General features: G+C 45.9%; 1 protein-coding gene across 1 annotated transcript in view; it reads left to right on the forward strand.

Moving 5' to 3' along the window:
* Positions 1-15,417, forward strand: part of LOC126259609 (uncharacterized) — a 124,192-nt gene that overhangs the window by 21,096 nt on the left and 87,679 nt on the right. The window contains exon 2 of the mRNA XM_049956520.1: positions 14,024-14,138. Coding sequence (XP_049812477.1) covers positions 14,024-14,138 — 115 coding nt within the window. The remainder of the gene's footprint in view (positions 1-14,023; positions 14,139-15,417) is intronic.

The following is a 15,417-nucleotide window of genomic DNA, read 5'->3' on the forward strand; positions in this document are numbered from 1 at the left end:
GCTGTGATAGGCAAATGATTAGCTTTTCAGAGCATCCACACAAGGTTGGCGCCGGTGGCGACACCTACAACGTGCTGACATGAGGGAAGTTTCCAACCGATTTCTCATACACAAACAGCGGTTGACCAGCGTTGCCTGGTGAAACGTTCTTGTGATGCCTCGTATAAGGAGGAGAAATGCGTATCATCACGTTTCCGACTTTGATAAAGGTCGGTTATAGATTATCGTGATTGCGGTTTATTTTATCGCGACATTGCTGCTAGCGTTGGTCGAGATCCGATGACTGTTAGCAGGATATGGAATCGGTGGGTTCAGGAGGGTAATACGGAAGGAAGTGCTGGATCCCAACGGCCTCGTAATCACTAGCAGTTGAGATGACAGGCATCTTATCCGCATGGCTGTAATGGATCTTGCAGCCACGTCTCGATCCCTGAGTCAACAGATGGGGACGTTTCCAAGACAACAACCACCTGCACGAACAGTTCAACGACGTTTGCAGCAGCATGGACTATCAGCTCGGAGACCATGGCTGCGGTTACCCTTGACGCTGCATCACAGACAGGAGCGTCTGCGATGGTGTACTCAACGACGAACCTGGGTGCACGAATGGCAAAACGTCATTTTTCGGATGAATGCAGGTTCTGTTTACAGCATCGTGATGGTCGCATCCGTGTTTGGCGACATCGCGGTGAACGCACATTGGAAGCGTGTATTCGTCATCGCCATACTGGCGTATCACCCGGCGTGATGGTATGGGTTGCCATTGGTTATACGTCTCGTTCACCTCTTGTTCGCATTGACGGCACTTTGAACAGTGGACGTTACATTTCAGAGCTGTTACGACCCGTGGCTCTACCCTTCATTCGATCCCTACGAAACCCTACATTTCAGCAGGATAATGCACGACCGCATGTTGCAGGTCCTGTACGGGCCTTTCTGGATACAGAAAATGTTCGATTGCAGCCCTGGCCAGCACATTCTCCAGATCTCTCACCAACTGAAAACGTCTGGTCAATGGTGGCCGAGTAACTGGCTCGTCACAATAGGCCAGTCACTACTCTTGATGAACTGTGGTATCGTGTTGAAGCTGCATGGGCAGCTGTACCTGTACACGCCATCCAAGCTCTGTTTGACTCAATGCCCAGGAGTATCAAGGCCGTTATTACGGCCAGAGGTGGTTGTTCTTGGTACTGATTTCTCGGGATCTATGCACCCAAATGGCGTGAAAATGTAATCACATGTCAGTTCTAGTATAATATATTTGTCCAATGAATACCCGCTTATCATCTGCATTTCTTCTTGGTGTAGCAATTTTAATGGCCAGTAGTGTATATCACTGGATGTACGTGCAACCTTGCATCAATGTACAGCACAAAGTTTACGACGTACATTGAGGTGCGTGAAAATGGAACTGCAGGACGAAATCAGATGACCGATGACTACAGGGTTCCCATAGTCAGTTTACCGGGAGACGCTGACATGAGCCCGAGGAGACGCACCAGCAGAGGTAGCAACGCACCTGTATTTTACTCTGTAGACTAGCGGTTATCCAGTTTCTGTTAGTTTTTATTTTCGCGTAAATCTGGGTGCATATCCTTGTTCACGAGGCTTCGTAGTGTAATTTTCCCGCCGTCAGATCGCCACCTCACGCCACTTAATTTTAAACCTCGTGCTGGTACACAGCATATAGTTTAGCCCAGTGCATTCTATTTAGCATATTTATCTTGTGCAGTATCTTTCGGGTAAGCAGAGTTTCAGGTAACAGTAGCTACAGCCGCTTTACTAGAGAAATTTATTTCTGTTTAATCCGCGTATGTGCTGCCCTCTCAGGGCCTTGTGAGAAATCTGCAGAGCAGTTTTTAGTGTTTCTTTATTCTCCTAGTTACGTTTAGCGTACATTCGAAACTCAGTAGAGCCATTTGAGATCTTATATCTATTTTTTACACACTACGATATGGCTAGGGGCTGTGCTTGTTGTGAGAGGACACAAGGAGAACTGGCTGCTGTCCGTAAACAGCTGGAAGCTGCGTTGGCTACCGTCGAAGTTGCGGCGACATCGGGGCGCTGTGAACGAGACCTGCGACATCTTTGGTGCCTTTGGAATCCCCCTGGTGAACCATATGTCGCTGCATCTTCTGATTCGCAACGTCTGATCGGTCCGTCCTCACTCGAGATTGGGTGGTAGACGGCGGTGGGTTCACGTGTCGCAAGGCGGAAGGCGAAAGAGGGAGCAGGTCGCGCGGCTCGCTCCCTACACCTTAGCAACAGGTACGAGGTGCTACCCAGTGTTGATAACTCTGCCTCTCCTGTTGGGCCAGCGGCCAATTCTCCTGCCCAGTCCGGACAAGTACAGAGGGTGGGTATGCTTGTCGTTGGGAGCTCCAATGTTAGGCGGGTGATGGAGCCCCTCAGGAAATAGTAGGCAAGACGGGAAATAATGCCAGATTGTCAGTGTACACTCGGTATGTTTACCTGGGGGGGGCGGGGCTCTCTTCCGTCATGTCGAGGAAGCCCTACCGGCTACTATCGGGCGAACTGGGTGCAACCGGCTGGATATAGTGCCACATGTCGGCACGAATGACGCCTGCCGCTTGGGTTCTGAGGGCATCCTCAGCACTTTCGGCGGATGGCTGATATGGTGAAGGAAAATGGCATCGCACGCGCTGTCCAGGCTAAGCTGCTTATTTGTAGCATCGTTCCCAGGGTTGATCGCGATGCTCTGGTTTGGAGCAGAGTGAAAGGTCTAAACCAGAGACTCAGACGACTGTGCGACGGTATCGTATGCGAATTTCTCGACCTCTGCTATCGATTACAGAATTGTAGGGTTCCTCTTAATAGGTCAGGTGTGCACCGCACGCAGGGTTCAGCTACTACGGTAGAGTACGTGTGGCGTGCACATGGGGCTTTTTTAGGTTAGAGAAAACCTCCCTTGGCATTATAGACGATTTGCCTGATAAATTAGCCACAATGTCATCAAAGAACGTTCGTCGTCGCAGATGAGAGACAGAAAAGGTAGATGTTGTTGTGGTCTTCAGTTCAGAGACTGGTTTGATGCAGCTCTCCATGCTAATCTATCCTGTGCAAGCTTCTTCTTCTCCCAGTACCTACTGCAACCTACATCCTTCTGAATCTGCGTAGTGTATGCATCTCTTGGTCTCCCTCTACGATTTTTACCCTCCACACAGCCCTCAAGTACTAAACTGGTGATCCCTTGATGCCTCAGAACATGTCCTACCAACCGATGCCTTCTTCTAGTCAAGTTGTGCCACAAATTTCTCTTCTCCACAATTCTATTCAATACCTCCTCATTAGTTATGTAAGCTACCCATCTAATCTTCAGCATTCTTCCGCTGCACCACATTTCGAAAGCTTCTACTCTCTCCTTGTCCAAACTATTTATCGTCCATGTTTCACTTCCGTACATGGCTACACTCCAAACAAATACTTTCAGAAACGACTTCCTGACACTTAAATCTGTACTCGATGTTAACAAATTTCTCTTCTTCAGAAACGCTTTCCTTGCCATTGCCAGTCTACATTTTATATCCTCTCTACTTCGAACATCATCAGTTATTTTGCTCCCCAAATAGCAAAACTCCTTTACTATTTTAAGTGTTTCATTTCCTAATCTAATTCCCTCAGCATCACCCGACTTAATTCGACTACATTCCATTATCCTCGTTTTGCTTTTGTTGATGTTCATCTTATATACTCCTTTCAAGACACTGTCCATTCCATTCAACTGCTCTCCCAAGGCCTTTGCTGTCTCTGACAGAATTACAATGTCATCAGCGAACCTCAAAGTTTTTACTTCTTCTCCATGGATTTTAATACCTACTACGAATTTTTCTTTCGTTTCCTTTACTGCTTGCTCAATATACAAATTGAATAACATCGGGGAGAGGCTACAACCCTGTCTCACTCGCTTCTAAACCACTGCTTCCCTTTCATGTACCTCGACTCTTATAACTGCCATCTGGTTTCTGTACAAATTGTAAACAGCCTTTCGCTCCCTGTATTTTACCCCTGCCACCTTCAGAATTTGAAAGAGACTATTCCAGTCAACATTGTCAAAAGCTTTCTCTAAGTCTACAAATGCTAGAAACGTAGGTTTGCCTTTTCCTGAATCTATCTTCTAAGATAAGTCGTAGGGTCAGCATTGCCTCACGTGTTCCAACATTTCTACGGAATCCAAACTGATCTTCCCCAAGGTCGGCTTCTACCAGTTTTTCCATTCGTCTGTAAAGAATTCGCGTTAGTATTTTGCAGTTGTGACTTATTAAACTGATAGTTCGGTAATTTTCACATCTGTAAACACCTGATTTCCTTGGGATTGGAATTATTATATTCTTCTTGAAGGCTGAGAGTATTTCGCCTGTCTCATACAGATGGTAGAGTTTTGTCAGGACTTGCTCTCCCAAGGCTGTCAGTAGTTCTGAAGGAATGTTGTCTACTCCCGGGGCTTTGTTTCGACTTAGGTCTTTCAGTGCTCTGTCAAACTCTTCACGCAGTATCATATCTCCCATTTCATCTTCACCTACATCCTCTTCCATTTCCATAATATTGTCCGTAAGTACATCACCCTTGTACAGACCCTCTATATATTCCTTCCGCCTTTCTGCTTTCCCTTCTTTGCTTAGAACTGGATTTCCATCTGAGCTCTTGATATTCATACAAGTGGTTCTCTTTTTTCCAAAGATCTCTTTAATTTTCCTGTAAGCAGTGAAATAAGCCTCTACATCCTTACATTTGTCCTCTAGCCATCCCTGCTTAGCCATTTTGCACTTTCTGTCTATCTCATTTTTGAGGCGTTTTTATTCCTTTTTGCCTGCTTCATTTGCTGCATTTTTATATTTTCTCCTTCAATCAATTAAATTCAATATTTCTTCTGTTACCCAGGGATTTCTGCTAGCCCTCGTCCTTTTACCTACTTGATCCTCTGCTGCCTTCACTACTTCATCCCTCAAAGCTACCCATTCTTCTTCTACTGTATTTCTTTCCCCCATTCCTGTTAATTGTTCCCTTATGCTCTCCCTGAAACTCTGTACAACCTCTGGTTTAGTCAGTTTATCCAGGTCCCATCTCCTTAAATTCCCACATTCTTGCAGTTTCTTCAGTTTTAATCTACAGTTCATATTGGTTAATATGAGTTTAGTAAACAGCAGGAGCATCCAAGTAAATGTCCCAGAGTTAGTATCGCTTACTGTAGGTTGTAATGCACAGACAGTATTAGGTACAGAAAGTTTGTTGAAACCAGACATTAATAACAACGATATCCTAAGTTCATATTGGAATATTTATCGTGAGGATAGGTTAGTCGTCCATGGTGGCGCTGCGTTTATTGCAGCAAAGCATTCGATAAAATTTAGCGAGGTTAACATGGATTCCGATTGTGAATTAATCTGGTATCAAAGATCGGTCAAAAATGGTAAGAGGATGTTTTTATAGACCGCATGTGTCAGGAACCCTCTTGAGAGAATGCTTCAGATAGTACTTGCTGTATATCGTTAGTAATTTTCTGTTGCAATAAGGGATGACTTCAACTTGCCAAGTATAAATTGAGAGTGTCACGCTATCAAAACTGGTGCCAGAGACAGGGATTCGCGCGACATTGGTCTGGATGTCTTGTCCGAAAATTACTTTGAGCAGGTAGGTAGAGAACCAACTCGTGAGGGTAACGTCTTAGACCTCCTGGCAACAAACACACGTGAACTTATCGAATCGGTTAAAGCAGGGGAAGGTATCAGAGATCATAAGGCTGTGATAGCTTCTATGGCAACGGTTCTGACAAAGAATGTTAAGAAAGGTAGGGAGATATTTTTGCTTAGCAAGAGTGACAGGATACAAATTTCAGAGTATATGAGCTGTCAGCATCAAACATTCAGTGATGAGGACGAAGATGTGGAAAACGAATGGGAAGAATTCAAAGGAATCATGCAATATGCCCTAGATAAGTATGTTCGAAGTAAGGTCCCATCATGGTTTAATAGCAGTGTTAGAAAATCAATACGTAAACAAAGAGATCTTTATCTCAAATTCAAGGGAAGTAAAAACCTAGCTGACAAACAAAAGCTGAACGAGGCGAAAATGAGCGTAATGAGAGCATTGAGAGAAGCGTTCAGTGACTTTGAAAGTAAAACTTTGTCAACCGATCTGAGCAAAAACCCTAAGAGGTTTTCGTATTATGTAGAAGCACTATGTGGGTCAAAATCATCTATTCATTCGCTCAGTGACCATACTGGCACTGATACGGAAGATAAGAGAAAGAAGGCCGAAATCTGAATTCGGCCTTCCGAAATTGTTACACAGCGGAAGATTGTAACACGGTCCTTCCTTTCCATCGTCTTACGGCCGTCGAAGTGGCACATATTGAGATAACCAATCGCGGAACAGAAAAATGACTACAATCGCTTTGTAGCAGAAAGATGTCAGACCCATATGACATACCTATAAAAATCTACAAAGATTATGCGAAATAACTTGCTCCCCTTCTAGCAGTAATTTATCGTAGATCGCTTGAGCAACGAAAGGTACCTAGCGAATGGAAGACAGCGCTGGCTATTCCCGTTTTTAAGGAGGGCCGTAGGACAGATGCACACAATTACAGAGCTGTATTGTTGACGTCAACCTGTTGTAGAATTACGGTACATGTTTTATACTCAAGAATTACAACGTTATTGGAGAAGGAAAATCTCCTCTATAAAAATCAACATGGATTCCGCAAACCAGAGAGCCCGCAAAACTCAGCTCGCTTTATTCCTGCATGAGATCCAAAGCGTCGTAGACAACAGAGCTCAGGTTGATGCCATGTTCCTTGGCTTCAAGAAGGCATTCGACACCGTCCCATACCGCCGTTTAGTGTAAAAAAACAAGAGCTTATCGAATATCCGAGCAGTTTGCAACTGATTTCGAGACCTCCTTGCACTTAATGAAACAAAATCGACAGATGTAAGGGTAATTTCCGGAGTGACTCAAGGAAGAGTGATAACACCGTTACTGTTTACAATACACATAAATGATCTAGTAGAAAGCGTCAGATGCTCTCTATGGCTGGTCTCATATGGTGCGGTTGTCTATAACAAAGTAGCAAGGCCAGAAGATACACTACTGGCCATTAAAATCGCTACACCAAGAAGAAATGCAGATGATAAACGGGTATTCATTGGACAAATATATTACACTAGAACTGACATGTGATTACATTTTCACGCCATTTGGGTGCATAGAGCCTGAGAAATCAGTACCAAGAACAACCACCTTGATACGCCTGGGCATTGAGTCAAACAGAGCTTGGATGGCGTGTACAGGTACAGCTGCCCATGCAGCTTCAACACTATACCACAGTTCATCAAGAGTAGTGACTGGCCTATTGTGACGAGCCAGTTACTCGGCCACCATTGACCAGACGTTTTCAGTTGGTGAGAGATCTGGAGAATGTGCTGTCCAGGGCTGCAGTCGAACATTTTCTGTATCCAGAAAGGCCCGTACAGGACCTGCAACATGCGGTCGTGCATTATCCTGCTGAAATGTAGGGTTTCGTAGGGATCGAATGAAGGGTAGAGCCACGGGTCTAACACATCTGAAAGGTAACGTCCACTGTTCAAAGTGCCGTCAATGCGAACAAGAGGTGACCGAGACGTGTAACCAATGGCAACCCATACCATCACGCCGGGTGATATGCCAGTATGGCGATGACGAATACACGCTTCCAATGTGCGTTCACCGCGATGTCGCCAAACACGGATGCGACCATCATGATGTTGTAAACAGAACCTGGATTCATCCGAAAAAATGAAGTTTTGCCATTCGTGCACCCAGGTTCGTCATTGAGTACACCATCGCAGGCGCTCCTGTCTGTGATGCAGCGTCAAGGGTAACCGCAGCCAAAGGTCTCCGAGCTGATAGTCCATGCTGCTGCAAACGTCGTCGAACTGTTCATGCAGATGGTTGTTGTCTTGCAAACGTCCCCACCTGTTGACTCAGGGATCGAGACGTGGCTGCACGATCCGTTACAGCCATGCGGATAAGATGCCTGTCATCTCGACTGCTAGTGATACGAGGCCGCTGGGATCCAGCACGGCGTTCCGTATTACCCTCCTGAACCCACCGATTCCATATCCTGCTAACAGTCATTGGATCTCGACCAACGCTAGCAGCAATGTCGCGATACGATAAACCGCAATCGCGATAGGCTACAATCCGACCTTTATCAAAGTCGGAAACGCGATGGTACGCATTTCTCCTCCTTACACGAGGCATCACAACAACGTTTCACCAGGCAACGCGGGTCAACTGTGTGTGAATGCTCTGAAAAGCTAATCATTTGCATATCACAGCATCTTCTTCCTGCCGGTTAAATTTCGCGTCTGTAGCAAGTCATCTTCGTGGTGTAGCAATTTTAATGGCCAGTAGTGTAGTAAAGATTTGAAGGATGACCTCCAGAGAACTGATGAATGGTGCAGAATCTGCCAGTTGACCCAGAACCACATATAATATATTGCGCACATATAGGAAAAGAATTCCACTGCTGTACAGCTACTCTATTGATGACAAACCGCTGGAAACAGTATCTGCCGTAAAATATCTACGAATAACTATCCAGAGCGACCTTAAGTGGAATGACCACATAAAACAAATAGTGGAAAAATCAGATGCCCGACTCAGATTCACAGGAAGAATTTTAAGGAAATGTAACTCATCCACGAAGGAAGTGGCTTATAAGGCGCTGGTTCGACCGATTCTTGAGTTGTTCACCTACCTGTGATCCCTAGCAGATAGGAGTGATAGAAGAGATAGGGAAGATCCAACGAAGAGCGGCACGTTTCGTTACAGGATCGTTTAGTCGTCACAAGAGCATTACGGAGATGCTCAACAAACTTCATTGGCAGACGTTACAATAGAGGCGTTGTTCATCACGGAGAGATTTACTATTAAAGTTTCGAGAAAGCACTTTCCGGGAGAAGCTGGACAACATACACTCCTGGAAATGGAAAAAAGAACACATTGACACCGGTGTGTCAGACCCACCATACTTGCTCCGGACACTGCGAGAGGGCTGTACAAGCAATGATCACACGCACGGCACAGCGGACACACCAGGAACCGCGGTGTTGGCCGTCGAATGGCGCTAGCTGCGCAGCATTTGTGCACCGCCGCCGTCAGTGTCAGCCAGTTTGCCGTGGCATACGGAGCTCCATCGCAGTCTTTAACACTGGTAGCATGCCGCGACAGTGTGGACGTGAACCGTATGTGCAGTTGACGGACTTTGAGCGAGGGCGTATAGTGGGCATGCGGGAGGCCGGGTGGACGTACCGCCGAATTGCTCAACACGTGGGGCGTGAGGTCTCCACAGTACATCGATGTTGTCGCCAGTGGTCGGCGGAAGGTGCACGTGCCCGTCGACCTGGGACCGGACCGCAGCGATGCACGGATGCACGCCAAGACCGTAGGATCCTACGCAGTGCCGTAGGGGACCGCACCGCCACTTCCCAGCAAATTAGGGACACTGTTGCTCCTGGGGTATCGGCGAGGACCATTCGCAACCGTCTCCATGAAGCTGGGCTACGGTCCCGCACACTGTTAGGCCGTCTTCCGCTCACGCCCCAACATCGTCCAGCCCGCCTCCAGTGGTGTCGCGACAGGCGTGAATGGAGGGACGAATGGAGACGTGTCGTCTTCAGCGATGAGAGTCGCTTCTGCCTTGGTGCCAATGATGGTCGTATGCGTGTTTGGCGCCGTGCAGGTGAGCGCCACAATCAGGACTGCATACGACCGAGGCACACAGGGCCAACACCCGGCATCATGGTGTGGGGAGCGATCTCCTACACTGGCCGTACACCACTGGTGATCGTCGAGTGACACTGAATAGTGCACGGTACATCCAAACCGTCATCGAACCCATCGTTCTACCATTCCTAGACCGGCAAGGGAACTTGCTGTTCCAACAGGACAATGCACGTTCGCATGTATCCCGTGCCACCCAACGTGCTCTAGAAGGTGTAAGTCAACTACCCTGGCCAGCAAGATCTCCGGATCTGTCCCCCATTGAGCATGTTTGGGACTGGATGAAGCGTCATCTCACGCGGTCTGCACGTCCAGCACGAACGCTGGTCCAACTGAGGCGCCAGGTGGAAATGGCATGGCAAGCCGTTCCACAGGACTACATCCAGCATCTCTACGATCGTCTCCATGGGAGAATAGCAGCCTGCATTGCTGCGAAAGGTGGATATACACTGTACTAGTGCCGACATTGTGCATGCTCTGTTGCCTGTGTCTATGTGCCTGTGGTTCTGTCAGTGTGATCATGTGATGTATCTGACCCCAGGAATGTGTCAATAAAGTTTCCCCTTCCTGGGACAATGAATTCACGGTGTTCTTATTTCAATTTCCAGGAGTGTATTACTTCCCAACACAAACGTCTCGCGTAATGACCTCGAGGAGAAAATTTGAGAAATTACACCCAATTCAGAGGCTTACCGACAATCATTCTTCCCACGCGCTATTCGCGAGGGGAACAGGGTCTGAGGCCTCAGTTAGTGATAGAAAAAGTACCCTCCGCCACACACCGTTAGGTGGCTTGCGGAATATGATGTAGATGTAGATACAGAAATTCGGTAGACATACTGGTGAAATTTGTCTACTAATATGTGTGAAATGCAGTAAATATAAGTGAAATATATTTGACAAGTTGCGAATGCGAGCAAAGCCATGTGTAAAAGGCTCATCGTTAAACCACTGTAAATATTTCAATCAAATTTGGAACACATATTAGTTACAATCTGGGAAGAAATACTGTAGCCTCCTATTGAGATGAGTATGATACCGTGGAGAGAGAAGGGAGGACGAGGAGATGGACAGATAGCGAGGGGGGAAAAGGAAGAGATAGGTACAGATAGCAGGAGGAAGAGATGGCGAGAGATAGGGGAGGAGATGGACAGAGAAAGAAAAGCGGAGGAGATGGATAGAATCTGGGGGAGGAAGGTACAGGCAGAGAGGCTAAAAAAGTCGAAACAAGCTTCAGCGGCGTTGAAAGTAAGGATGGAAAAGGAATTTCTCTGTTGTATGTAGCGAAGCAGTGGTTGGGAAGGGAGTAAGACAGGGTTGTACCCTCTCCCCGATGTTATTCAATCTGTATATTGAGCAAGCAGTAAAGGAAACAAAAGAAAAATTCGGAGTAGGTATTAAAATCCATGGAGAAGAAATAAAAACTTTGAGGTTCGCCGATGACATTGTAATTCTGTCAGAGACAGCAAAGGACTTGGAAGAGCAGTTGAACGGAATGGATGGTGTCTTGAAGGGAGGATATAAGATGAACATCAACAAAAGCAAAACGAGGATAATGGAATGTAGTCGAATTAAGTCGGGTGATGTTGAGGGTATTAGATTAGGAAATGAGACACTTAAAGTAGTAAAGGAGTTTTGCTATTTGGGGAGCAAAATAACTGATGATGGTCGAAGTAGAGAGGATATAAAATGTAGACTGGCAATGGCAAGGAAAGCGTTTCTGAAGAAGAGAAATTTGTTAACATCGAGTATAGATTTAAGTGTCAGGAAGTCTTTTCTGAAAGTATTTGTATGGAGTGTAGCCATGTATGGAAGTGAAACATGGACGATAAATAGTTTGGACAAGAAGAGAATAGAAGCTTTCGAAATGTAGTGCTACAGAAGAATGCTGAAGATTAGATGGGTAGATCACATAACTAATGAGGAGGTACTGAATAGGATTGGGGAGAAGAGGAGTTTGTGGCACAACTTGACCAGAAGAAGGGATCGGTTGGTAGGACATGTACTGAGGCATCAAGGGATCACCAATTCGGTATTGAAGGGCAGCGTGGAGGGTAAAAATCGTAGGGGGAGACCAAGAGATGCATACACTAAGCAGATTCAGAAGGATGTAGGTTGCAGTAGGTACTGGGAGATGAAGAAGCTTGCACAGAATAGAGTAGCATGGAGAGCTGCATCAAACCAGTCTCAGGACTGAAGACCACAACAACAACAACAACATGTAGCGAAGAGTACACTGAAGGCCTCTATGAGAGAGAGAAACTATCTGCTCACCTGACAGAAAAAGAAATGGGTTTCGATTGTACAAGAAACCCAATACTAGAGATAGAATCTGACGGAGCTTTGGAAGACTTGCGATCAAAGTGGAAGGAATAGATAACAATCCTTCTGAATCTGTAAAATTATTGGAGAAGTGACAACCAAATGATTTTTCGAGATGGAAATGCCACGAGGCTACGGCCTCCCGTCGGGTAGACCGTTCGCCATGTGCAAGTCTTTCGAGTTGACGCCACTTCGGCGACTTGCGTGTCAATGGGGATGAAATGATGATGATAAGGACAACACAACACCCAATCACTGAGCAGAGAAAATCTCCGACCCAGCCGGGAATCGAACCCGGGCCGTTAGGTATGACATTCCGTCGCGCTGACCACTCAGCTACCAGGTGCGGACTATTGTTCGAGATAATGTGTAAATTTTGTGAGACAGGAGACATACCAACAGATTTTCTGAAAAATATCATTCACTCAGGCCCGAAGGTAGCAAACCATATAATTGAGAGACCTTCCGCACAATCAGGTTAATAGCTCATGTATCAAAGTTGCTGGTAAGTACAACACAGTGAAAAACTGAAATGAAAACTGAGGGTTTGTTAGATGACAATCACTTTGACTACAGGAAAGCTAACGGCAGCCGAGAGGTAGTTCTAACGTTGGACTCCGTAATGAAAGCAAGACTTACGAAAAACAAAACATGGCTATAGTATTAATCGGGCTAGAAAAAGTGTTTGAAAATACAAACTGGTGCAGGATGTTCCAAATTCTCCGGAAAATAGATGTAAATTATATGGAAAAACGGCTAATACGTAACATCTACGAGAACCAGTAAGGAACAATAAGAATCGAGAACGAAGTTCTCGCATTAAAAAGGGCGTAAGGCAGGGATGTAGTCTTTCTCCCCCACTTTTAAATTTGTACTTCACAGAAGCAATGTTGGAAATAAAATCATAAGATGCGTTGATGACATTGCTATCCTCAGCGAAAGTGAGAAAGAATTGCAGGACCTTTTGAACGGAATGAACAATCTAATGATAACACATTATGGACTGAGAGTGAACGAAAGAAAGACGAAAGTAAGAAGGAGTAGCAGAAATGGGATTAGCGATAACTTAACGTTAAGATTGGGGATCACGAAGTAGACAAAGAGAAAGAAGTCTGCTACCTTGAAAGAAAAATTACACATGCTGGACGAAGCAAGTAGAACACTGAAATATATAAGCACGGTCAAGAGGAAGTTCTTGGTGAGAATAGGCCACTAGTGTCATATACTGACCTTAATCTGAGGCATAAATGTATGAAAATACACTCTGGAGCGCTGCGTTGTATGGTAGCGAAACATGGACTGTGGGAAAACCGGTAAAGATGCTTAAAATGGCTCTAAGCACTATGGGACTTAACATCTGAAGGCATCAGTCCCCTAGACTTAGAACTACTTAAACCTAACTAACCTAAGGGCATCACACACATCCATGCGCGAGGCAGGATTAGAACCCGCGACCGTAGCAGCAGCGCGGTTCCGGAATGAAGCGCCTAGAACCGCTCGGCCACAGCGGCCGGCACCGAAAAAGAAATAAGTCAAAGATTTTAAGAAGGGGTGCTATACTAGGATGTTGAAAATTAGGTGGACCGATAAGATAAGGAATGTCGAGGTTCTCCACAGAATCGGCGAGCGAAGGAAGACGTAGAAAACATTGACGAGAAGAAGGTCAGGACAATAGGACCCTCGTTAAGACGTCGGGGAATAATTTCCTCGGTACGTGAGGGCAAAACATGTAGGGGATGACAAAGATTGGAATATATCCAACAAATAATTGAGTACATGGGATGCAAGGGCTTCTCTGAGATGAAGAGGCTGGCACCGAATAGGAACTCGTAGTGGACCAACATGAGACAAGTTATCAGACTGAGGAGGATGAAAAGAAAGATTTAGAAGCTTTAAGTTTTGTCTTGGTGTTTTCCAGTTCTGGGACTGGTTCGTGAAGGTGAATGACCCCGTGACGATGTGGAGGGCTCAGCCGACGTACGTGCTCTCTCAGCTGTCTTACATCCTCGGCGGACTCATCACCCTGGTGCACGGTAAGTTTCACAAATACCGACAAGTAGATAGAAATAGTACACTCCTTAAGTCACTCTACATAGAGCGATGGAGACGACTTGTTGCCAGCATTAGCGACTATACACTGAGATGACAAAAGTCATGGGTACCTCCTAATATTGTGTCGGACCTCCTTTTGCCCGGCGTCAACTCTACGTGATACGGTCTCAACAAGGTACCCTGCAGAAATATTAAGCCATGCTGGCTCTCTAGCCGTTCATAAGTGTGAAATTGCTGCCGGTGCACTATTTTTTGCACGAACTAACCTCTTGATTATGTCCCATAAAGATCAGACGATCTGGGTGGCCAGATCATTCGCTCTAATTGTCCAGAATGTTCTTCAAACCAAACGGAAAGAATTGTGGCCCCGTGAGGTGGCACATTATCATCCATAAAAATTCCATAATTGTTTGGGAACATGAAGCCCATGAATGGCCGCAAATTGTCTCCAAGTAGCCGAACATACACATTTTCAGTCAATTATCGGTTCAGTTGGACCACAGAACTCATCCCATTCCAGGTAAGCACAGTCCACACCATTATGAAGCCACCACCAACATGCACAGTGCCTTTTTGGAAACTTGGGTCCTTGGTTTTGTGGGGTCTGCGCCATACTCGAACCCTGCGATCAACTCTTACCAACTGAAGTCGGGACACATCTGACCAGCCCACGCTTTTCCAGTCGTCTAGGGTTCAACCGACATGTTCACGAGCCCAGGAACGGCGCTGCAGGCGATATCGTGCTATTAACAAAGGCACTCATGTCGGTCGTCCGCTGCCATAGCCCATTAACGTCAAATTTCACCACACTGTCCTAACGGATACGTTCATCGTACGTCCCACATTGATTTCTGCGCTTATTTCACGCGGTTTTACTTGTCTGTTAGCGTTGAAAAGTCTATGTGAACGCGGTTGCTCTCGGTCGTTAAGTGAAGGCTCTCGGCCACTGCGTTGTCCGTGGTGAGAGGTAATGCCTGATATTTGGTATCCTCAGCACACTCTTGACACAGTTGATCTCGTAAAATTGAATTCCCTAACGATTTCCGAAATGGAATGTCTCATACGTCTAGCTCCAAGTATCGTTCCACGTTAAAAGTATGTTAATTCCCATTGAACGACCACAATCACGTCGGAAACCTTTTCACATGGATCAGCTCAGTACAAATGACAGCTTCGCCAATGCACTGCCCTTTTATATCTTGTGTATGCGATACACCATCTGTATATGTGCATATTGCTATCACATGACCTTGGTCATCT

This window comes from Schistocerca nitens, chromosome 5 (assembly GCF_023898315.1).
Source record: "Schistocerca nitens isolate TAMUIC-IGC-003100 chromosome 5, iqSchNite1.1, whole genome shotgun sequence".
Taxonomy (NCBI): Eukaryota; Metazoa; Arthropoda; class Insecta; order Orthoptera; family Acrididae; genus Schistocerca; species Schistocerca nitens.